At 40.8% G+C, this 24,218-nt stretch overlaps 2 protein-coding genes across 3 annotated transcripts; one reads left to right on the top strand and one right to left on the bottom strand.

Annotated features, from left to right (window-relative positions):
* The first annotated feature begins 1,316 nt into the window (after positions 1-1,316).
* Positions 1,317-2,423, top strand: CCP2 (ubiquitin-fold modifier). The gene is made up of 4 exons (XM_079001165.1): positions 1,317-1,474; positions 1,575-1,672; positions 2,073-2,105; positions 2,192-2,423. The coding sequence occupies exons 1-4, from the start codon at positions 1,398-1,400 to the stop codon at positions 2,257-2,259; spliced, it is 276 nt and encodes a 91-aa protein (XP_078857291.1). The 5' UTR covers positions 1,317-1,397; the 3' UTR covers positions 2,260-2,423.
* Positions 2,424-15,480: 13,057 nt separating this feature from the next.
* Positions 15,481-19,286, bottom strand: ZIFL2 (zinc induced facilitator-like 2). 2 transcript variants are annotated; one of them, XM_079001163.1, is made up of 17 exons: positions 18,996-19,284; positions 18,708-18,748; positions 18,547-18,607; positions 18,214-18,316; positions 17,979-18,081; positions 17,819-17,872; positions 17,681-17,743; positions 17,553-17,602; positions 17,409-17,484; positions 17,111-17,287; positions 16,931-17,018; positions 16,746-16,831; positions 16,553-16,660; positions 16,413-16,457; positions 16,039-16,127; positions 15,869-15,912; positions 15,481-15,737 (listed from the first exon to the last, which is right to left on the bottom strand). In XM_079001163.1, the coding sequence occupies exons 1-17, from the start codon at positions 19,165-19,167 to the stop codon at positions 15,646-15,648; spliced, it is 1,452 nt and encodes a 483-aa protein (XP_078857289.1). In that variant the 5' UTR covers positions 19,168-19,284; the 3' UTR covers positions 15,481-15,645. The 2 variants fall into 2 exon arrangements, 1 of the variants encoding a protein (XP_078857289.1); XR_013684364.1 differs by lacking the exon at positions 15,481-15,737 and having other exon boundaries at positions 16,746-16,808; positions 18,996-19,286.
* Between the last annotated feature and the right edge of the window lie 4,932 nt (positions 19,287-24,218).

Genomic DNA, 24,218 nt, shown 5'->3' with positions numbered 1-24,218 from the left:
CAAAAAAACAATTTTCATTTTTCGTTTTTCGTTTTCCCTTTTCAGTTTTCAGTTTTCATTGAAATTTAGAAAACAAGTTTAGTTAAAACTTATTCATTTTTCATTTTCAGTTTTAGAAAATTAGAAAACATGTTTAGATGTTTATTTTTCAATTGGTTTTCATTTTTAGAAAACGGTAGCGGTGGTAGGGTGGGGGTGGGGCGGCGATGGTAGCGAGTAGGCGACGACAATGGTGGTGCTGGTAATGGGGTAGTAGTGGTGGTGGTGGTGATGGTAGGTCGGTGATTATGGTAGTGGTGTTGGGTGTGTGTGTTTGTGGGGGTGGGGTAGGGTAGGTGTGGGTTTGTGTGTGTGTATGTTTGTGGGGGTAGGTGTGTGTTTGTGTGTGTATGTATGTTTGTGGGGGTGGGGGTGGGGATGGGTGTGTGTATGTTTGTGTGTGTGTGTGTGGGGGGGGAGGGGGATTAGGAGTGAGTGGGTGTGGTGGGTTGGGGGTAAATAGAGGTGGATGGGGTGGGAGTGGGTGTATGTTTATATTTTAGAAAAAAATTGAAATTAGAAAAATATGGAAAACAATGATTATCAATTTTCCAAAAATTTCAAATTTCTTTGTAATTTTAGAAAACAAAATTTTTTTATTTTCCGTGAAAAATATTAAAAAATAGACGAACTAAACACGTTTTCAAAATTCTCATTTTTCTTAGATTTTTTTTTTCTGGAAAACGGACTATTTTTCCGCAATTAAACACAAACATAGGTTTCTCTAAACCTACGGGTTGAGGAACCATACACTTATTTGAGGATACCATAAGTTTTTTTTTTGAAGAATCCTATGGTTTCGCATGTTTTTTTGATTTTTTTTCTTATATACAAAAACCGAAACTGTAGGTCTCTGGTCAAAACACTAGACGGTTTTCTATACATACGGTTTCGATGGTTAATTTGAGGTAATTCTTAATTTTGGACTAAAAACTGAAAAATAATGATTAGTTTTGTAATTTTTCATTTTTTTTATGTTTATTTAGTTAAATGAACTTAAGCTTAGTCTAATTCTAAATATAGCTTTATATAGACAGACACATTTATTATTCTCTTAAGCTACTTTTTTTGACTATCCAACTTAATAAAAAGTGTCAAACCTCTTATTATTAATATTAATAATGCTTTTTCGATAGTTTAATAATTTGTTAAAGAGTATAATATGTGAAAATAAAATTTAATGATTTTTTTTTCAAAAAAAAAAAAAAAAAACCTCAATTTGCCATTCCACTAACTAGCGTAGTAAATACGTTCCAACTCAGTTTTGTTTTGGTATATTAATATTTTACAAGAGATTTCTCCTGTCCTAAATACAATCTCAAACGGAACGGAGGCGAAGCAACAAAAGATCTGCTGCTATGGCGAGTGCTGCTGCCGGAGGGAAAGTGTCGTTCAAGGTTATTCTGACCTCCGATCCGAAGCTTCCTTTCAAAGTGTATGTAACCTTGACTTCTTCTTCCCTCATAGCCATAGGGTTCTGATTTTCGTTTAATCCGTTAATTCTTTTGCTATATGTGTCCTCGATCTGCTTCTAGGTTTAGCGTTCCAGAGGGAGCTCCATTCACTGCTGTTCTTAAATATGCAGCGGAAGAATTCAAAGTCCCTCCCCAAACTAGCGCCATCATCACAAATGGTAACCCAATTTTCGTTTAATATATCATGCCCTAATGTTGTCGCAATTGATTCTTTCTAGTTTCTAGTTCATCCTGCTGTTGCTTAATGGTTATGCATTCTATGAGTTTTTAAACATATACTCCTATTCTTGCCATTTCCTACTTAAACACGATCAATAATTAGAGACCACAAATTGGTGAGACTTTAAGAGAATTCCTTATGATTGCTTCTCCACAATTTGCCACACAATAAGGCGAATAATGAATTCGAAGAAGGTGAATTAGCAGTGATCTCAAGAATTAAACAACCTTAAAACCCTAAAAACATTCAAAACTTTGCACATTTTCTATTACCAACAACAAAGTTGCATAAAAATTGGTAGTAGTATGCTAAATCCATTTTCTGTATTCATTTTGCAGATGGTGTTGGAATCAATCCTCAACAAAGTGCAGGTATGTTAGCATTTATGATTATGATTATGATTATGTTATGATGATGGTGTTAAATAATAATGTGATGATGGTTTTGGTTTTGGCAGGCAATGTGTTCTTGAAACATGGCTCAGAACTTCGCCTGATTCCTCGTGATAGGGTTGGAGCTGCTTAGATCTTTATTGACCAATAATTTTGTGTTATGTTTTGTTTGTAAAAAAAGGCTTAAAATTTCAGAGGTTGATGGCCATGAATTATGAATATGATGATGATGCTTTGAAGAACAATGAATGAAAATATCAATAAATACTGCCAATACACAACTTGATCTTCCTTTTATGATGGGTTTAACGCATGCTTATGAAATCATATTTTATTTTTTCTACATAAAACTGCAGAAATTGTACTTGTGATTTGTCGATTCTTTGGGTAAGGCCTAAATAAAAGTATATTAGCAAAAAAAAAGTCCCTATTTCGTGGGTTTTGTTGTGGTTTTGATTTTTGAAGTTTAACAGTTTGGCTGATAATTTTTTGAAAATGACGGTTTTACCACTAGGGACCATTTCTAGAGTTGTATTTTTTTTTATCAAACTATAAGGATCATTTTGTAATTTTTCTTTTTAATTTTATTGAATTAATATACATTAATTGTTTTTAATTTCTTTTTTATTGGATTATTTTTTGTTAGATTATTATATATTAATAAATATTTTTTAATATATTATATTTATATATTAATAAATGTTACATTATTAGATTATTATTTTTTTTAATTTCTTCTTTATTGAATTAATTTTTTATTGGATTATTATATATTCATAAATATTATTTTTAATACTAATATTTATAAATTAATAAATATTACTTTATTGGATTATTATTTTCTTTTAATTAATTTTTTTATTGGATTAAATCATTTTTATTGGATTATTATTTTTAATTTATTATTTTTATGTATAATAAATATTATCGGTTCCACTACAAAGTCGTCAAAATATGTAAAAAGCCGTCTCCCGTCGTCGGGACAACCACCAATCGCCTTCATTGATGGTACGACGAAAACCCCGCTAACTAATTCCACCCAACGCCGCCGATAGCCACCTGCGACAACCTCTTCACAATTTACCAAAATTTTCCATGTTTGCCGCTAAGCTGACCATAATCTGCTACAACCACCATCATTTGAACCACCAGGAGGTCCGATCCAAACACTCATTTTCAGTTCCACTATTCGTTGCCTTCTACCCACCTTGCGTCGTTGTATCATCTTGCTAGAAATCGCCGATCATCACCTAATGTTGGACATTCTCAATGAAAACTACACAGGTCGACTACCCACATAATGCACAACAAACCCCGAAAAACAAACAACCTTCACCCGACCAATCGTTACCGACATCGCAAATGATGACGATAATATTAGATCAAAGATTTTCAAACCACCAGAGAGAGCTGCCGCAGGTGGTGGCAAGGTTATAGAACAACTGACTGTCGAGTAGCGAGTATTCGGGAGTAATCGGGGACTACTCGAATTTAGTAATTCATGTAGAAGTATTTTTAGGGAAATTATATGTCAAAATCATAAGTTTATTGAAAAATATATAACAAAATTAGATACATGTGATGTAACGACCCAATTTCACGTCCAAAAATTTCGTTTTTAAAACATTACTTTAGAAAACATTAATAATTAAAAACATTGTTTGACCAAACCACATCACAACGTAACCCATGTCTAAAAGCCAAATCATACAACCAATCGAAATATCAGAGTATAATTCCCAGAGGAATCTCGTAAATGCGGAAACCAGTGTGTGTGTATGATGTGCCGCTACCGCGCCAGCTCCTTCCCATTCGATGAAGAGGTACCTGAAACCAAAACTGTAAACTGTAAGCACAAAGCTTAGTGAGTTCCTCCATAACACCTCATACCATGCAAGCATATAACATACAACATTCAACTGGGAGTTACGGGCCTCGCCCACACTCGTGAAGATACGGGCCCTGCCCACACTTTGCTAGCCGGGAGATACGGGCCTCGCCCACACTCGTGAAGATACGGGCCCTGCCCACACTTCGCTAACCGGGAGATACGGGCCTCGCCCACACTCTACTATCTGGGAGATACGGGCCTAGTCCACACTCCACTCTCGGAGAGATACGGGCCTTGCCCACACTCAACCGCTAACTCATAATATACAAGTATCACACAAACAACAAGTATAGACTACTTTATCACACTGACACATATATCGTACTTAACTAAACCAAGAGATACGGGCTCGGCCCACACTCTAGTGCTAACACCTCGTCTACACGGGTCGGCCTTGGTGCCTTAGACCCGTTCCTATTGGAAGGAAACTCATCTCGAAATAGCTGCTGGTCTGCGTGGGAATTGACTAACTGCTGCTGCTGCTCCGGAAATCCTCCAGCTATAATTCCCACAAAACACTCAATCAAACACTGCTAACTGACCCTCGGGTAAATTGACCATTTTACCCTTGATCAAGTTAAAAGTTAAAGCCAGAGTCAACTTTCAGTTGACCTGACTCGCCAAGTTGGCTCCTCGACTCGCCGAGTCCTTAACCAATCAACTGACCTGGATCCCGTCTCTACTCGTCGAGTTAGACGATGACTCGACGAGTTCTCCTTCCAAACTGATGTTCAAGTCCTTCATCTTACTCGCCGAGTTGTATGAACAACTCGCCGAGTTCATCTTCATCCGATGAACACTTATGCTGTGACTCGCCGAGTTGTATGAACAACTCGCCGAGTCTGATCTTGATCTAAGGAGATTGCCTTGAACTCGCCGAGTCAAGGCAATGACTCGCCGAGTTCCTTCATGGATGAGTTCGGCTTCCAACTCATTGAGTCACACCCTGTGACTCACTACTCTACTCGACACAACGAACAGGGGACAAACTCGGAGACTCGCGAGCAGACTCGCCGAGTCAGATGAACGACTCACCGAGTCGTTACCATGCAGTTTCTATATGGTCGATTTTGCTTGAATCCAGCTTATGCTATCCACAGATGTGGGCTCCTAGGGCCTGGTTTACATGTAAAGTTTCCAACTTTACGTGTAGATCATCACCAATAAAGGTTCTAAGGCTCAAAGTGCACCAAAAGGGGTAGATCTAGGGCTTGTGTGCAATATGACTCCATAAAGGCAGTAGATCCAAGCTTCAGGGACTGAAAAGGGTCTAGATCTAAAGGCTAACAACTTGAATCAACCAACAATGCACAACCAAGCTTGGGACATGGTTCAAAAATGACTTTAATGGAGTAATAAGCATAGAAACAGAGGGAAAACGAGTTATACCTCCAAGAAATTACTGAGAGAACACGGAGATGCTTGGCTTCCTTCCCTTCCTCTTGATCTACTCCTCTTCCTTCCCAAAATCTTCAAGGAAACACACTAAAAAGCCTCAAACTCACAAGAACAAGGGTTATACTGAATGGAGAGCTTCTAAGGGTGAAGGGGGGCGGAGTTGGGGCGCAAATGGCCGTTTAAATAGGGTGCAAACCCTTGGAAATTAGGGTTTCATCAGACAGCGCGGACTCGCCGAGTCCATAATATGGACTCGCCGAGTCGCCAACTTAACCGCGTCCCAAGTCTCGTCTCTACTCGGCGAGTCGGGCCTCCAACTCGCCGAGTCCAAGGCCAAAATACAAAATACTCAGATATATCTTACATACCAGGAACCAGGTGCTACAAATCTCCCCCACTTATTTTAGACTTCGTCCTCGAAGTCTGCTGCTCGATCCTGAAACAGCTCGGGGTAATGCTCCATCATCTCTTCCACCGGCTCCCAAGTCCACTCCAATCCCTTCCGGTGCTGCCATTGCACCTTCACGAGTTCCACTCGCTTGTTCCTCAAATCCTTCGACTTCCTGTCGAGGATTGCGACTGGGCGCTCAATGTAATTCAGGCTGTCATCAACCTGTATATCCTTTATCGGCACTACTGCTGAATCGTCCACTAGGCACTTCCGCAGCTGAGAAACATGGAAAGTGCTGTGGATCTGGCTGAGCTCGACTGGCAGATCCAACCTATACGCCACCTTGCCCACCCGGGCTACAACCCTGAATGGTCCGATAAATCTCGGGTCCAACTTGCCCCGCTTCCTGAATTGAATGACGCCTTTCCAAGGCGACACCTTCAGGAGAACCATATCCCCGACTTGGAACTCCAAGTCGGATCGACGCTTGTCGACGTAACTTTTCTGTCGACTCTGAGCAGTCTGAAGCCTGCTCCGAACCTGCTGGATCCTCTCGGTCGTCTTGAGCACCACCTCAGTGCTCCCCATGACTCTCTGGCCAACTTCACCCCAGCATATCGGGGTCCTGCACCTCCGACCGTACAACATCTCGAATGGGGGACGATCAATACTCGCATGGTAGCTGTTGTTGTATGAGAACTCAGCCAAAGGAAGATAAGTATCCCAACTACCACCGAAGTCTAGCATGCACGCCCATAACATATCCTCCAGAGTCTGGATGGTCTGCTCGCTCTGACCATCTGTCTGCGGGTGAAAGGCGGTGCTGAAATGCAAACGAGTGCCCAACTCGTCATGAAACCTCTTCCAAAACCTGGAAGTAAAACGCACATCCCTGTCCGAGATAACCGATACTGGCACCCCGTGCCGCGCCACAATCTCCCTAATATAGATGTCGGCCAATTTCTCGGCCGATATGCTCTCCTGAATCGGAATAAAATGAGCACTCTTGGTCAATCGATCGACGATGACCCAAATCGAATCTACTCCACGCGCGGTCCTGTGAAGCTTCGTGATAAAATCCATCGTGATATCTTCCCATTTCCACAACGGGATGTCCAACGACTGCATCTTGCCATGCGGTCTCTGATGTTCGGCCTTGACCTTCCTGCAGGTCAAGCACCGCTCGACGTACCAAGCCACATCCCGTTTCATGCAGGGCCACCAATAATCTAGACGAAGGTCCCTATACATCTTCGTCGCCCCTGGATGAATAGAGAATCAAGATTTGTGCGCCTCCTCCATCAAGATCTGGCGCACGCCTCCGTGATATGGCACCCACACCCTACGGTGTAGAGTCAATAGTCATCGGCTATCATAATCGAAAGAGGTGACTTGACCCACTATTCGCTCACTCTTCCGATGCTCCTCCTTCATAGCCTCCTGTTGAGCCTCCCGTATATGCTCCAACAGGGGAGTCACCACAGTCATCCTCATACACATATCCCTGATCGGCGCCGCCTTGCGGCTAAGCGCATCGGCCACCACATTGGCCTTCCCTGGGTGGTAAAGGATCTCACAATCATAATCCTTCACCACGTCCAACCACCGATGTTGCCTCATGTTCAGATTCGGCTGATCCATGAGGTACCTCAAACTCTTGTGGTCCGTGTAGATGGTACATCAAACCCCGTAGAGGTAATGCTGCCAAATCTTGAGGGCAAAAACCACCGCCCCCAACTCTAAATCATGCGTCGGGTAGTTCGCCTCGTGAGGCTTGAGCTGCCTCGAAGCGTAGGCAATGACATGCCCCCCTCTGCATCAGTACCGCGCCCAACCCTGCAATGGACGCTTCATAGTAAACCACAAAATCCTCTACGCCCTCTGGCAGGGCTAAGATTGGCGCCTCACACAATCTCTGTTTCAGCGTCTCAAACGCAGCCTGCTGCTCGGGTCCCCACCGAAAGACTACGGCTTTCTTCGTCAGCCGCGTCAGGGGTACGACTATCTTGGAGAAATCCTGAATGAATCTCCAATAGTAGCCTGCTAATCCCAGGAAGCTCCGAATCTCGGATGGAGACTTAGGAACCTCCCATCTCATCACGGCCTCGACCTTGGCCGGGTCGACTAGAATCCCGTTCTGGTTGACAAGGTGTTCGAGAAATTGCACCTCCCGCAACCAAAACTCACACTTGGAGAACTTGACATACAAGCTCTCCCTCCTCAGGGTCTCCAATACCTCTCTCAGATGCTCCTCATGCTCCTCCTGTGTCTTGGAATAAACCAAGATGTCGTCAATGAAAACTATCACAGACCGATCCAGCATCGGTCTGCATACGCGGTTCATGAGGTCCATGAATGCGGCAGGAGCATTGGTGAGCCCAAACGGCATCACCACGAACTCATAATGGCCATAGCGCGTCCGAAACGCGGTCTTCTGCGCATCCTCCTCTCTGAGCCTCATCTGATGGTATCCCGAACGCAAATCGATCTTGGAAAACCAAGACGCTCCCTGAAGCTGGTCAAAGAGATCATCAATCCTCGGGAGTGGGTAACGGTTCTTCACCGTTACCTTATTCAGCTCCCGGTAGTCTATGCACATCCGGTGTGATCCATCCTTCTTCTTCATAAACAGGATCGGGGCTCCCCAGGGTGAACTGCTCGGACGAATAAATCCCTTGTCTAGCAGCTCCTGCAGCTGCGTAGACAACTCCTGCATCTCGGGAGGAGCCAACCGATACGGTGCCTTGGCTATCGGAGCCGCACCAGGAACGAGGTCAATCCTGAACTCCACCTGTCGTTCCGGAGGTATCCCAGGAAGCTCCTCTGGGAAAACATCTGCGAAATCTCGAACCACCAGAACCTCGCTCACTGTCGCCTTACCCGCCTCCCGGGTATCCATCACATATGCGACATATCCTACGCATCCCTGCTGAAGATAGCGTCTAGCCCTCGCTGCTGAACATACAGTGGGTCCGCAATGTGGCCTCTCGCCATGAATCACTAACTCTCCCCCACCTGGGGTCCTGACTCGCACTAACTGCTGTGCGCAGTCTATCACCGCCCCATTAGGGCTCAGCCAATCCATGCCTATAATTACCTTGTTCCCGCGCAACGGAATGGGAACCAAGTCTACCAAGTAGTGCTCCTCAAACAAACGCAATACACAATCCCGAAACACCATCGATGCTCGCACCGATCGATCATCAGCAATCTCTACCTCTAAAGGGCAATCCAATATGCTTGAAGACTCAGGAAACTTCTAGCTAAGCGCAAGGGAAACAAATGATCGGGAGGCACCCGAGTCGAACAACACATGAACTGGGATGTCGTTCACATGGAACGATCCTAATGCATACATATACACACAGAGCACATATCAATATCATAACATCATAAAATAAAGTAGAGGGAAAGAATCATACCCGTCACCACGTCGGGTGCGGCGCGTGCCTCCTCGGTAGTCAGCTGAAATGCCCGGCTCCTCACCACCGGAGCCTCTGCCTTTCCTTGCCGGCCATCAGTGATCCGCAAGGTCGCTGGAGCTGGCGCCTTTACTGGCGCAGATGCTGTCAACTGGGGGCAATTGGCCTTCTTGTGGCCCCTCTGGTTGCAGTGAAAACACAACAACTCCGAAGTCTGAATAGCCGAAACAGGAGTAGTACAATCCCTGCTAAAGTGCCCTGCCTTGCCGCACTTGTAGCAGCCTGCTGATCCCATCCTACATGCTCCCTCATGCGTCCTGCCGCATTTCCCGCAGCGGCCAGGTCCCCCTTGGCCTTTCGGCCTCCCATCTGATCCCCTGGGCTTCTTTCCTGAAGCCCCAACCACCTGCCCCGCCTCTGCTTTCCTCTTCCGAATGTGCTCTAAATCGATCTCCCTTTCCCTCGCCCTGGTAATCATGGACTCCAGGGTAGGGCAAGCTGAAAAGCTAACATGCTCCCGGATGTCAGCCCGCAGCATATCATGATAACGGGTCCTCCTCATATCCTCGTCACCCGCATACTGGGGCACCAACAAAAGCCCTCTCCCGGAACTTGGCGGTGATCTCCGCCACAGTCTCCGTCGTCTGCCTCATGTCCAAAAACTCTCTGGCCAGCTGCTGAAGCTCGACAGTCGGTGCAAACTCTGCCCTGAATCTGGTCACAAAATCCGACCAAGTCATAGCCTCGATCGCTGAGGCTCCCAACGAGTCACCCACTGACTCCCACCAGTCTCGAGCTCGGTCTCGTAAACACCCTGCGGCATCCTCACCTTCGATCCCTCGGGGCAGAAGCTAGTCAACTGTGCAGACTCGATGTCCGCAATCCATCGCCTGGCAGCAATGGGGTCTTTCACCCCGTGGAAATCCGGCGCACCACTGCCCCTGGAGTCCTTAAAGGACAGCGTGCGAGATCCCGACTGGCCAGATGCCATGTCACTCCTGAACGCCCTGAGGCGATCCTCCATCAACTCGATGATCCCTTCCTTGATCAACCCGAAGATAATGGGGGTCGACTCAAGGATACCCCTGGTGATCTCTGACGCGATGAACTCGCGTAGTCCCTCATCTACTGGCTCGGAACCTGATCCCGAACCTGACCCCTCTCCTGAACCGCCATCTATCGGCCTAGATCGTAGTACCACCATTCTGCAATACATAATAACAATCATTAGTGATACTGATACTTCTTGAGGGATCACAACTACTTACAAGTTCCCTGGTCTTATCTTGGCCTTCCTTGGTTCGGGTACGGATCCTCTGCTTTCAGTAGTACGGGCCCATACTACCTTCCACATCTATCCGTACCTCCTTCAAGGACTGCCTCGACTCCATCAGATCCCTTCCACTACGGCTAATCATTGCTATACTCATCCTAGGCTTGCCCTAGGGAAATCTCAGGCTCCACCCTACCAGGTCCTCAGCTGCTGAAGGTCTCTTAGTAGTGCCAATTAACCATTACCTGAATACCATCACATGTGGTGAGGCTCGAATAATCCTTCGAGTAACAGGCTCATCCCTACAACGGTTAGACTCAAACGAGAAATGCGCAATAGGGCCAAATCCAGCACTCTAAGATTATTCAACCCTGATCACACGTGACGTGACGTATTCACCTAATGGCTAACTCCCACCACTCAGGGTCCCTCAAAGCACAAAGCAAGCAGCATTCGAACTAAGGGAACAATCTCAGGCAAATTTGCTCTCATAGAGAGAAACTGATCTAGCATACAGAGCTAAACTCATACTATCAGGCATAACCTAACAGGCCATCCTACTATTGTCTACTCGATTCTAGCATGCAATTTTCATACACTGAAGCACATAAAGATGGCACATAACGCATCACTATTAGATCCTTAGTCCTATTCTAGCATGCTGTTCTACTGAAACTGATAAACACAAGATAAGCTTGTATGGGTACTTTGGGGAATACTTACTTGAGCTCGGCCGGTTGCGCACATCACACACTTCGTTTCTTCTTAAAATACTTTACTTGACCTTTAAGAAAACGTTTTTTTTCAAAATCTTTTGACCCCTCGATTTGAGTTCAGACACCCCCCGAAGGTGTGTCCGAATCCCTCAAACCAGGGCTCTGATACCAACTTGTAACGACCCAATTTCACGTTCAAAAATTTCATTTTTAAAACATTACTTTAGAAAACATTAATAATTAAAAACATTGTTTGACCAAACCACATCACAACGTAACCCATGTCTAAAAGCCAAATCATACAACCAATCGAAATATCAGAGTATAATTCCCAGAGGAATCTCGTAAATGCGGAAACCAGTGTGTGTGTATGATGTGCCGCTACCGCGCCAGCTCCTTCCCATTCGATGAAGAGGTACCTGAAACCAAAACTGTAAACTGTAAGCACAAAGCTTAGTGAGTTCCACCATAATACCTCATACCATGCAAGCATATAACATACAACATTCAACTGGGAGTTACGGGCCTCGCCCACACTCGTGAAGATACGGGCCCTGCCCACACTTTGCTAGCCGGGAGATACGGGCCTCGCCCACACTCGTGAAGATACGGGCCCTGCCCACACTTCGCTAACCGGGAGATACGGGCCTCGCCCACACTCTACTATCTGGGAGATACGGGCCTAGTCCACACTCCACTCTCGGAGAGATACGGGCCTTGCCCACACTCAACCGCTAACTCATAATATACAAGTATCACACAGACAACAAGTATAGACAACTTTATCATACCGACACATATATCGTACTTAACTAAACCAAGAGATACGGGCTCAGCCCACACTCTAGTGCTAACACCTCGTCTACACGGGTCGGCCTTGGTGCCTTAGACCCGTTCCTACTGGAAGGAAACTCACCTCGAAATAGCTGCTGGTCTGCGTGGGAATTGACTAACTGCTGCTGCTGCTCCGGAAATCCTCCGACTATAATTCCCACAAAACACTCAATCAAACACTGCTAACCGACCCTCGGGTAAATTGACCATTTTACCCTTGATCAAGTTAAAAGTCAAAGCCAGAGTCAACTTTCAGTTGACCTGACTCGCCGAGTTGGCTCCTCGACTCGCCGAGTCCTTAACCAATCAACTGACCTGGATCCCGTCTCTACTCGTCGAGTTAGGCGATGACTCGACGAGTTCTCCTTCCAAACTGATGTTCAAGTCCTTCATCCTACTCGCCAAGTTATATGAACAACTCGCTAAGTTCATCTTCATCCGATGAACACTTATGATGTGACTCGCCGAGTTGTATGAACAACTCGCCGAGTCTGATCTTGATCTAAGGAGATTGCCTTGAACTCGCCGAGTCAGGGCAATGACTCGCCGAGTTCCTTCATGGATGAGTTCGGCTTCCAACTCATTGAGTCACACCCTGTGACTCACTACTCTACTCGACACAACGAACAGGGGACAAACTCGGAGACTCGCGAGCAGACTCGCCGAGTCAGATGAACGACTCACCGAGTCGTTACCATGCAGTTTCTATATGGTCGATTTTGCTTGAATCCAGCTTATGCTATCCACAGATGTGGGCTCCTAGGGCCTGGTTTACATGTAAAGTTTCCAACTTTACGTGTAGATCATCACCAATAAAGGTTCTAAGGCTCAAAGTGCACCAAAAGGGGTAGATCTAGGGCTTGTGTGCAATATGACTCCATAAAGGCAGTAGATCCAAGCTTCAGGGACTGAAAAGGGTCTAGATCTAAAGGCTAACAACTTGAATCAACCAACAATGCACAACCAAGCTTGGGACATGGTTCAAAAATGACTTTAATGGAGTAATAAGCATAGAAACAGAGGGAAAACGAGTTATACCTCCAAGAAATTACTGAGAGAACACGGAGATGCTTGGCTTCCTTCCCTTCCTCTTGATCTACTCCTCTTCCTTCCCAAAATCTTCAAGGAAACACACTAAAAAGCCTCAAACTCACAAGAACAAGGGTTATACTGAATGGAGAGCTTTTGAGGGTGAAGGGGGGCAGAGTTGGGGCGCAAATGGCCGTTTAAATAGGGTGCAAACCCTTGGAAATTAGGGTTTCACCAGACAGCGTGGACTCGCCGAGTCCATAATATGGACTCGCCGAGTCGCCAACTTAACCGCGTCCCAAGTCTCGTCTCTACTCGGCGAGTCGGGCCTCCAACTCGCCGAGTCCAAGGCCAAAATACAAAATACTCAGATATATCTTACATACCAGGAACCAGGTGCTACATGTGAATACGTAAAAACTAAAATACACACGATGATCTCACTTCGCGAATAATTACTGAAAATTTAAGATATATAGTAACAGGGGTTGGAGACGGTCCGACAGTAGTGGTGGTGGTGACCGAGTGATGGTGGTGGTGTTATCCAAAATATGTTATCTTTCAAATAATTAAAATAAATTAAGAGAGGTGGGGTGTGAGATTTTTCAGGATTTTTATTTAAAATAATAAAGAAAGCAGTTAAAAGAAACAAAAAAATTAAAAAAGAATTAAATAAAAAAGTCATAATCTAATAAAATAAAATTTATAAATATATAAATAGTATATATTAAAAATAATATTTATTAGTATATAATAATCCAATAAAAAAAATTAATTAAAAAGTTAATAATCCGATAAAATAATATTTATTAATATATAAATATAATATATTAAAAATAATATTTATTAATGGATAAATATCCAATAAAAAATAATAGATTAAGAAACTAATTAAAAAATAATTAAAAGAATTAATGTATAATATTTCAATAAAATAAAAAAGAAAAATTACAAAAATAGTCTTTGTTGTTTGGTAAAAAGATACAATTGTAGAAATGATCCCTAACATTCTGCTCCCGAGTTCAACTTAAGGAGAGAAAAGAAAGGAAATGAGAGGAAAGTAAGAGAGATTAATGCTCATGAGTTTCATTAAAGGAAGGAAGTGGAAGGAAATGAAATGATCACTTTCCCTCCTAACTTTTCTTCCGATTTAGGAGGATTTGAAAAGAAAGAATAAAATGTATAACTTTTCTTCCATTTCTCTCCAACTCGTGAGCACAAAAGACAAATTTGTTTTCCTTTCTTTTCTCTTATTTTCTCTCCTTATTTTCTTTTCTCTTCTCTTTTTTTTTTTTGCTTCAACTCGGGAGCGGGGTGTAAGCGTAAAACTGTCATTTTCAAAAAGTCAAAAAGTTAACAGTCAAGCTGTTAAACTTAATGAGAAAGGGACCAAAAGCACATCTTAACTGTAAAATACGAACCTTTTTTGCTAACAAAATTATTTTTGGACCTTACCTAAAGAAATTAACAAACCACATGGATCATTTCTGCAGTTTTGTCTTTTTTCTATCGGTTAATGCAATAAAGTGATTTTTGATACACATTTCATGTTGAATGCATGTTTATAAAATTACATTTTATAAAAGTTTGAAACAATGTTACATAAATTGGCATGTAAGATAAAACATTAACATGTTAATGTGTTATCTCTATAATATTATATCGTTTAGGTTTACAATAAAACACCTTTACAAATTTTGCATAAAGAAACAACTTTGTTGCATAAAGCGAGAAAAAAAAAGGTGAAATATTATCACATAAATGTCCATCTATAAACACCAGTAGGAATGACAACGGGGCGGGGCGGCATATCCCATACCCGAACCCGATATTTATATTTGTCTCCGAACCCGACCCGAAACCCGACAGGTTTCTTATCAGGGCGCCCCGTAGGGGCTAAAAATATCCCCGAACCCGACCCGAAACCCGACCCGAAAATGGTGGCAGAAAAAATTAGGAAAACTACAATGAAACAATTGAGAAATTAAAACCTTACAAATGCTTAAAATACAAATAAGTTCTTAACATAAGTGAACCGAATAGAAATTACTAAAGTCTAATATCGTAACTAAATTCATCACAATAGTGAGAAATTGGGAATACGTGATGGGATTGAAGGTTAGAGTCTTCGGGTGGCTGAAATGGGTTAGAGGGATGAAATCTCATTTTATATATATATATATATATATATATATATATATATATATATATATATATATATATATATATAATTTTTCGGGTCGGGGCATGCATACCCCACTCCCTGACCCGAACCCGAACTAAAAACCCGATAATGACCCGAAACCCGATAAGAGTGACCCGACCCGCCCCAAAATCTTCAGGGTTCGGGTTTTCTTGTCGGGTTCGGGTTTTTTTGCCATCCCTAAACACCAACCAACATATGATAAAGCATTATTTAAATTCCACTAAGCTTATAGTATTTTACAAGAATAAGTATTTGAACCTGAAAACCTTCCTTATGGATTCTCACATCTTTTTCTTTTTTATACTGTATAATAATAATAATAAGGGCATTAATGAATGTACAAATATCTTTCTTGTGTTCTATGCATTGGGTTGCGCCATGAAAGGCTTGAAGGTTAAAACCAGCCCGACAAACTGAAGGATGTTCAATGAAAAGAATACCAGTTGATCACCTAATAAATACATCCATGTAAAAAAAAAAATCATAATATTAATTATTATTGGTAATCAAATTGACCCATTTTCACATAGCAGATTATTAATTAGCATCAAGATGAAGAGGATATTTCATATTTCATCATACCTGGTAGTATAGCAGCAACTTGACGTTTTTGTGCAAAAGAAAAGCTGAAAAATGATAGAGAATTAGCAACATATTTGACTTTCATTTCTTCAAATTATAATTGCTACAAATACAATTGGGTAGATTTTTCAAAGTATTATTTTTTATTTTTATAATAATACTTGACTTACAGTGCTCCTGCGCCAGCTGGACCAAATGCTTTAGAGACAGACATGGCTGTCATTGAAATGCCATTAGCAGCTCCTCGCTCATGTTGGCCCTTTATTTATTTATTTATCATTAACACAATTCATTTCATACAAAAAAAAAAAAACAAAAACAAAAATCCCTTCTACTTTCACCATTTTATACTACTTAAAAGCATAATGTATTTTGTCCTTTTTTAAAACCGGGAATTTCTTTTTAAGCTGTCAAGAAAGCATAATGGCTTAATCACAACAGAAAACAGTCAATTGGCTAAATCAATAAACGTTGTGCTTTTACAAAAAATTATAATCAAAGAGTTTTTTTAATTTTTTTTTTATGGAGAAGTGATAGGACTTACGACAGATTTATTTAACAAAATGAATAACCCAGTCACTAGCGACACCTGTACAACCACATATATCAAGATTAACTTATATTAAAAAATATATAGAGAGAATAAGATAAAAAATATAAATATATATAGTAATATCTACTTACTGATAAAAAATTCCTCATTAATGATACGCAATTGACAGCTAGAAGAAGAGAAAACCCTGAAAGCGTTGCTATGTATGGATAAGTTGATAAAATAGGTATTGATATAACCTGAAGCAAAGAAAACAATGGTTAAATAACTATGTACACAAAAAGACTAGAATGCCCTCGTCATTCTCAGCATCAAATTTCTTACAGCTGAAAGGCGTGTGACAGTGAGTGGGCCCAGAAGTTTCTCGATTAATGGATATAGTATAAGCTGGAACAATAAAAGCCCAAAACCTGAATATAATTCATGTGTAAATAAATACAATACAAAATATATGTTATTCTTTCAACAACCCCATGAAAAATATTTATTAAAAATCCAAATTGGATTACCTGAAATAGCAAGAATCTCACCAACATCTTGAGATGAAAAACTAAGCCCTCCATAGCTTTTGTCACTAACTGCCCACAAAGAAAATATCTGTAAAAAGAAAAACAACATTAATTTAGAATTTGAGGATATTGTGATTTTTGGCAATGAAGAAGTAAAATAAAACTTGTATTTTTATTTACCTCTGTATAAGCTATTTCCTGAAGTGAAAACACACAATACACAATGATTGTAGACATTAATGGCCAATTTTTCAACAAAGCAAATGAAGACATCTTTTCTGCTTTGACCTCATTTTGACCAAGTAAACTTTCAGAAGCTTCTACTTCTAATTCATTGCGATGTTTGTGCAGTGTTTCCTTCACAAAACAAATTAAAAAATTTGCAAATCAAGATTATTAAAACATGCAATGCAATACTTTCCAAATGTATTAAAGATAAAAGAAGTAAAAAAAAAAAAAAAGATAATTGCATACTTACAGGAAGCCACCAGCTAGAAATAAATACAGCCAATGAGTAGATGGATATAATAAGACATGGTAAAAAGTATGGAAACCTGCAACAGCATGTAATGATATAGTAGAAAAAAAAAAACTTTCAAAGAATGTATTTTAGTGAATTTACCTTCCAAACAAAGAGTTTTCAGAAAAAAACTGTGGGTATTTCTCAGCAGGCTGATGTGAATACAAAAAGAAACACAGTAAGAATCTTAAAATATTCACAATTTTATTTTATAAATCTATAAATTGCACCTGTGCAAAGAAACCTCCAATAGCAGGACCAATAATTAAGCCAATTCCTCGAGAAGTACTCACCTGAAATTATAACTTCTCAAGTAAATATTATAATATAAATACAAGAAACAAAAAGAAACATAGTAAAGATCTTACAATTGATAATGCTAAAGCTTGGTATTCCTCATGGCAGACTTCAGAAGCATATGTCTATAACAGATTTCAATAAACAGCAAAATTAAATAAGTATGTTTTTCTTTACTTTTTTTATATGCAAACCCCATAAATAGATGCATATGTATATAAGGTATTATACCCGTATTGTTCCTAGTAGACTGTTAAAACATCCAAGGAGAAACCTTGAAGAAATTGCCATCCAGAAGGATGAACTGAGTCCAAACATCGTGTTGAAAATGAACCTGAATCCATATGTCAAAAGAAACAATCAAAGTTAGGTTAAATGCAAGAAATAACAAAAAACTTCTATATCTTGCATTTAGCCCATTAAGTTTTGAATTGTTTTAGTTAAAACATATGATATCACTGCTTACACTGAAAATGTGCCAATTAGTATTATAGGCTTTCTTCCATATCTATCAGCAAGCACTCCCCAAAACAGAGAAGTCAAGGCTCTTCCAATCATGAATGAAGAACCTACAAAAAGATATCAAATTTATAAAACAATCTCCACTTTTATATCATTCAAGAAGAGTATTTCATGGATATTTTCGATGATGATAATGAGGATTGAGGAGGGCATTTAGGTCTTTTATACATACAAGAGATCTATGGATTGAGTAGGACAAAAATTTGCAACTTTTTATCCCATTGACATCACTCATAGCATCTTGTCATGCCTAAAAAGGGTTCTCTAGATAGCTTACCCACAAATCCAGCATAGTAACCAATATCTTCCTCTTGACTTGCAATATTAAAGTCTCTAATCTGCAGAAGATATCATATACATGTAGTCAAGTTATGAGTCAACAAGAAGTTATTGAAAAATATGATTTTACTAAGAAATTTGAATATTGCACTTGCATACCATGAAGTAAATGAACGGGTAGAGAGAAGAAATTGGCAGAGCTGAAAAACAAACCAATATAACGAGCTCTTAGCATCATATCCTCAGCATGAGAATCTAAATGTTTAACTTAAAATTCCCCCAAAAACTTGTTGATATCACTCGATTGAGGTATATGGAAGTTCCACGAATCATTTACACCCAAAACCAACAGAATTTGCAGTATATGGATAACAGAGAGAAAAATCAATGAAGCGACTGAATTTGGTGTAACTAAAATCATGAATTGATAGAAGACAAGAGAAGTACCGGTGCAGAGGGAAACGAGCCAGATATAAGAAAGGTGTGCATAGGGCAACCCAGTTCGTTCTTCTTTAAGACGGTCGATTTTGCAGCCGGGGCAATTGTGAAACCTTAATTTGGCATCCTTCTCTTTGTTCTTCGACGATAAATGAGTGCTGTTAGTGGCCGTATCTTCCATTGCAAAAGCTTCCGAGTGGCTGACACTGTTTTACGGTTGCAAAATAGGGAGTCTGGGTAGTCCACCGCAGCCATGGACTCATGGAGTTTGATCAAACTCGCCTGTTTGCCAATTGGATGGAATAGGACAAAAAGAATGAATAGACAGCCCGCGTATTCTTGCTTAATTGATTTTCATTAATAAGTAATAACTCTTATTTTTAATCTTTTAATTGCATCCACTAGTCCAATAGAATTTGTCAATATTAACCATTTTCTAATCTAATTATTCAAAAACAATCGAGAAATTAAGGGGTGTTTGGGAAAACTTTTTAAGCCTAAAAGTTCTTTTTGTAAAAGTTTTTTGAGGAAACAAAAGCCAAAAGTGGGTTTTAATAAGTGTTGGGGTAGTATTTTTTGACTTTTGAGTGTGATTTAGCTTTAAAAGTCTAAAAGTTACAAAAAGTCACACTTTCTTAACTTTTGAAAACCCACCATTTTCTTCTTTACAAAAAGTTATTTTAAAAAGAACTTTTGCATCTTCCAAACATCTTTATAACTTTTTAGAAAAGTTAAAAGGCAAAAGTCATTTAAAAAGTTTTCCCAAACACCCTCTAAGTAATCTTTGGAGTGTTTTTTTTTTTTTTTAAATTCACCACAACTTTTTTTAACTAACCATTTTCTCTAGAATTGACCATTCGGGAGCATGCCAAAATGGTTCAAGCTCACTACTGTAACCCAAAGTTATATACACGAGGCCACACATTAAAATCAGAATCAACATTTCGGACGCAATGATATTCCGAATTTGTTACTACCAAAATTTCAAAGAATTTTAAGCGTTTTCTATCATAGATTCAACAAACCAATTTAGTTGTACTGTTTAATTACTTTCATTTTAGATTACAAACGGTTTTTTGTATTTCGAAATGCGTAAAGCAATTCCAACATACTAATAGCAACTCTAGAATGTGATAACTTTTTTAGTCGTTATGACCATATAAATACCTTAAAATTTATTACTACCGCTCCTTAGTTAAATGAAATAAGTGTATATTACCCATTAAAAGTTATTCTAGAATGGTACTTTCAGTTAGGGGTGCAAACGAGTCAAACTACTCATGAGCTATTCGGGATCGGCTAGTTAAAAGCTCCACTCGAAACTAATTTAAACGAGCCCGATTCGAGATCGAGCTTAATATTAAGCTCATCTATTTAACGAGCTCGGGCTCGAGCCTATGTCACTAAACTCGATTAGGCTCGCAAGCCTAAACAAGCCTATATATAATATAATTTATTATTATTATTATTATTATTATTATTATTATTATTATTATTATTATTATTATTATTATATATTAAAATAAAACAATATTTGGAGAATTCGAAATTTAGGGTATTAGTAAATGAGCTTCTTGACGAGCTTATACTGAGCTTAAGCTTATTTAGGCATGTTAGACCAATAAACGAGCCGAGCTCGAGCCTAAGCCGAACTTGTATAATTCTTTACGAGCTCGAACCGAGCTCAGTACTAGAAAGCTCGAATCGAGCCAAGCTCGAGCTCGAGCCTCGTATAACTTAAACAATCTTGAGCCGAGACTGACCAAGCTTGGGCTTGGTTCAGTTCGTTTGCACCCTTACTTTCACAGCTGAGAGGGGACTCGGCGAGTTCATGAGTGGACTCGGCGTGTAACGACCCAAATTTCACGTCCAAAAAAATTTCGTTTTAAAACATTACTTTAGAAAACATTGATAATTGAAACATTGTTTGATCAAACCATGACACAACGTAAACCATGTCTACAAGCCAAATCATACAACCAATCAAAATATCATAGTATAAATCCCAGAGAATCTCGTAAATGCGGAAACCAGAGAGTGTGTGTGTGACATGCTGCTACCGCGCCGGCTCCTTTCCCCTAGCTGAGGAGGTATCTGAAACCAAAACTGAAAACCGTAAGCACAAAACTTAGCGAGTTCCCCCACCGTACCACATACCATACAAGCACATAACATACATACTGCCAGGCCATTCTGGGGCGCCTGACTACCCGATACGACCATTTTGGGGTGCCGTCCTACCCGTGTCAAGCCATTCTGGGGTGCTGACTACCCATCGGTCCTAACAACCGATCCTCGGGGACTAGTCCCCTCTTACTACCTTTATCGCATATAACATAACAAGCCAGCATGCAAATATATCATCACGTACTGTCAGACATTTCTGGGGTGTCTGGCTACCCTTCGGTCCTATCAACCGATCTCTACTTCTATCTCATATAACATATCATGCTAGCATATAACATATCAGGTAGTAGCAAACCTAGATGACATCACAAAGACAATCATCTAACATACGACTCCTACTGGTGGGCCGGCATTGTGGCCGTAGACCCACCGCTACTGGAAGGTAACTCACCTCGAAGTAGCTGCTGATCCGATCGGGAACTGACTGACTACTGCTGCTGCTGCTCCGGAAATCCTCCGGCTCAAAGGAACTGCTGAGAGGGCACAAAGATGCTTGGATTCCTTCCCTTCCTCTTGATCTACTTCCCTTTTGCCTCAACACCTTCCAGATCACACAACAAATGCTTCAAACTCTAAATGAACAACTTAGAACGAGGGTTGGAAGCTCTGGGGGATGAATGGGGGCTGGCTTGGGGCGGATATGTTGTTTAAATAGGGTGCAAACCCCTGAAACTTAGGGTTTCAGCCAACAGCTGTGACTCGCCGAGTCGACAACTTAAACGTGTCCCGGGTCCCGCATCTACTCGGCGAGTCGGACTTGTGACTCGCCGAGTCCAAGGCTAAAAGAAGAGAAATACTCAAATAAGTTTTACGTACCAGGAACCAGGTGCTACACGGCGAGTCCACGCTGTTTAATGAAACCCTAATTTCCTGGGTTTGGGACCTATTTAAAGGCCCTTAGGGCCGTCATTTGCGGCTACCAAACCCCAGAGCGAAATCCTGAGAGATCTAGAGTGTTTGTGAGGAAGGAGAGACCATTTTTGATCATTTTGTTGGTGTAATTGCAAGAAGGATGTGACCAAGGCAAGAGGAGGCTGAAGGAGGTGCGATTCTGGTGATTTCAGAGCTCATAAAATTCATCTTGAGGTATTTATTCGAACCTTCTTCAGATTTGATGTTGATTCTTAGAGTTAGGGTTTTCTAACCCCCTTTAGAGGATGGATATGTGGAGTAATTGGTACCTTCTCGAGTTTATGCTTTGGATCTGGACTCAAAGAGGTCCAGAGACCTTAACCCTTGGATCTTTTTGAGTTATTTTGGGAGCCATGAGCTTAGGATGTTATTTTTGGGGCTAAATCACCAAGTAAGACCATCTAGATGTTATATGAGTGTCAAGGTCTGAACTTTACGTGATTATCATGCTTCGGAAGGTCAAATCTATGGATTAAAGGAACAGATCTGACCTTAGGAGGTCTGTGGAGTTTGTGCATGGCATGAACTCGCCAAGTCCAAAGATCAGACTCAGCGAGTAGGGTTAGGGTTTCCCGTAAATCACTCAGTGAGTAGACTTGACGAGTTGGGGAAATAACTCAATGAGTCAGAGGGGGATTAGAGGACTGGAGTTCTAGGCGGAACTCGCCGAGTTGTTCTTGAGACTCGACGAGTTGAGTCGGGGTGGCCCCGCGATTCACGCCAGGTGTGATTCGTCGAACAAGGGGAGGAACTCGACGTGCCAAGCGGGACTAAAGAGTTAGCGGACACGTGTAGACTCGCCGAGTCGCCCAAGTGCACTCGACGAGTCGGGTCAAAGTTTGACCGTTGACTTTTGTTGACTTTTAGGGTTTGGTCAACAATGACGCCTTTAAGCCAGGAGAGGGGTAAAATGGTCTTTTACCCTTCTGAGGGTGCTAAGAGAGGGTTGAGTATAGTTATATTTATGAGAGTATTTGCTTTATGTGATTAGGCGGAGGCTAGATCATATTTCTACCGAGTCAGAGATTTACCGAGACATTTGAGGTGAGTCTTCTCACTATACTTTACCTAGTGTGGTAACAGAGTTATGTGACAGAGTATTTAGAGTTATATGCCAGTGTATTTGCATGTTAATATGTGTTGTGATTTATTGTGATATGTGATATGCATGATTCAGAGTTTACAGAGTTAGGACCAGTGGGTCCACAGAGTTATGGGACCAAGAGGATCCCACAGAGATACTTGACCAGAGGGTCAACAGAGTTACAGCCTTGAGTGGCTGATATGTGTTTATGTGGTATTTTGGGGGACTCACTAAGCAATTATGCTTACACTGTTATGTGTGGTGTTTCAGGTACCAACGATGATCGCGGGAAGGCGTCGGCATGACTCGTACACACGCACACTGGAGTTCATATGTTTTGATCTTGGGATTTTATATTGAGATGATGCTGATACAATGTTTTTAAAAAAAATGAATGTGAACGATACTTTATGTTTTTTTTTGGTGAAAATTTGCTCAAAATTTTACGGTGTTACTGTGACATCCCCATTTCCACGGCCAGAAAAGACCGATTTGTTTATGCTTTGTTTTATAAAATCAAAGTAATCTTTTAAAGAAAACGGTTGCCGAATTTGTTCCGAAAACAAAATATGATAATAACTTATCAAAACATTTCTCAAAGAGAATGTATTTTCATTTAATAATAAAACCTCGGGATGTCATGTTCCGATACAGACATATAAGCATAAATAGAACTTACATTCAATTACATTAATGATTTACATCTCCTTTAATCTCTCAGTGCAAAGCAGCTTCGTATCGATACATGTGATACAATTAAACTGAGTGGGTCAGGCTTGGGAGCCTGGTGAGCATATAGGGTTTTCAACCCACAATAATATAATTATTATATTCAATCCTCAAACAATCAACCCAATTATCCATCCCCATTATCTTCTTTTAATCTTCCCTAAAGATATTATCCTAAGGGTCATCTCCTATATCATATTTACGGCTCATCTCCTTACATCTTATATCCTTATATGCTTGTTCCTAAGAACTTTTCCTAAGGATCATCGCCTGTATCATATAGACAATGCTAATTCGGGGATCACTCCCTCAATATATGT

The sequence above is a fragment of the Lactuca serriola genome, chromosome 5 (assembly GCF_051521515.1).
Source record: "Lactuca serriola cultivar US96UC23 chromosome 5, Lser_US96UC23_V15, whole genome shotgun sequence".
NCBI classification, from domain to species: domain Eukaryota; kingdom Viridiplantae; phylum Streptophyta; class Magnoliopsida; order Asterales; family Asteraceae; genus Lactuca; species Lactuca serriola.
This window is presented reverse-complemented; position numbering and strand designations above follow the sequence as displayed.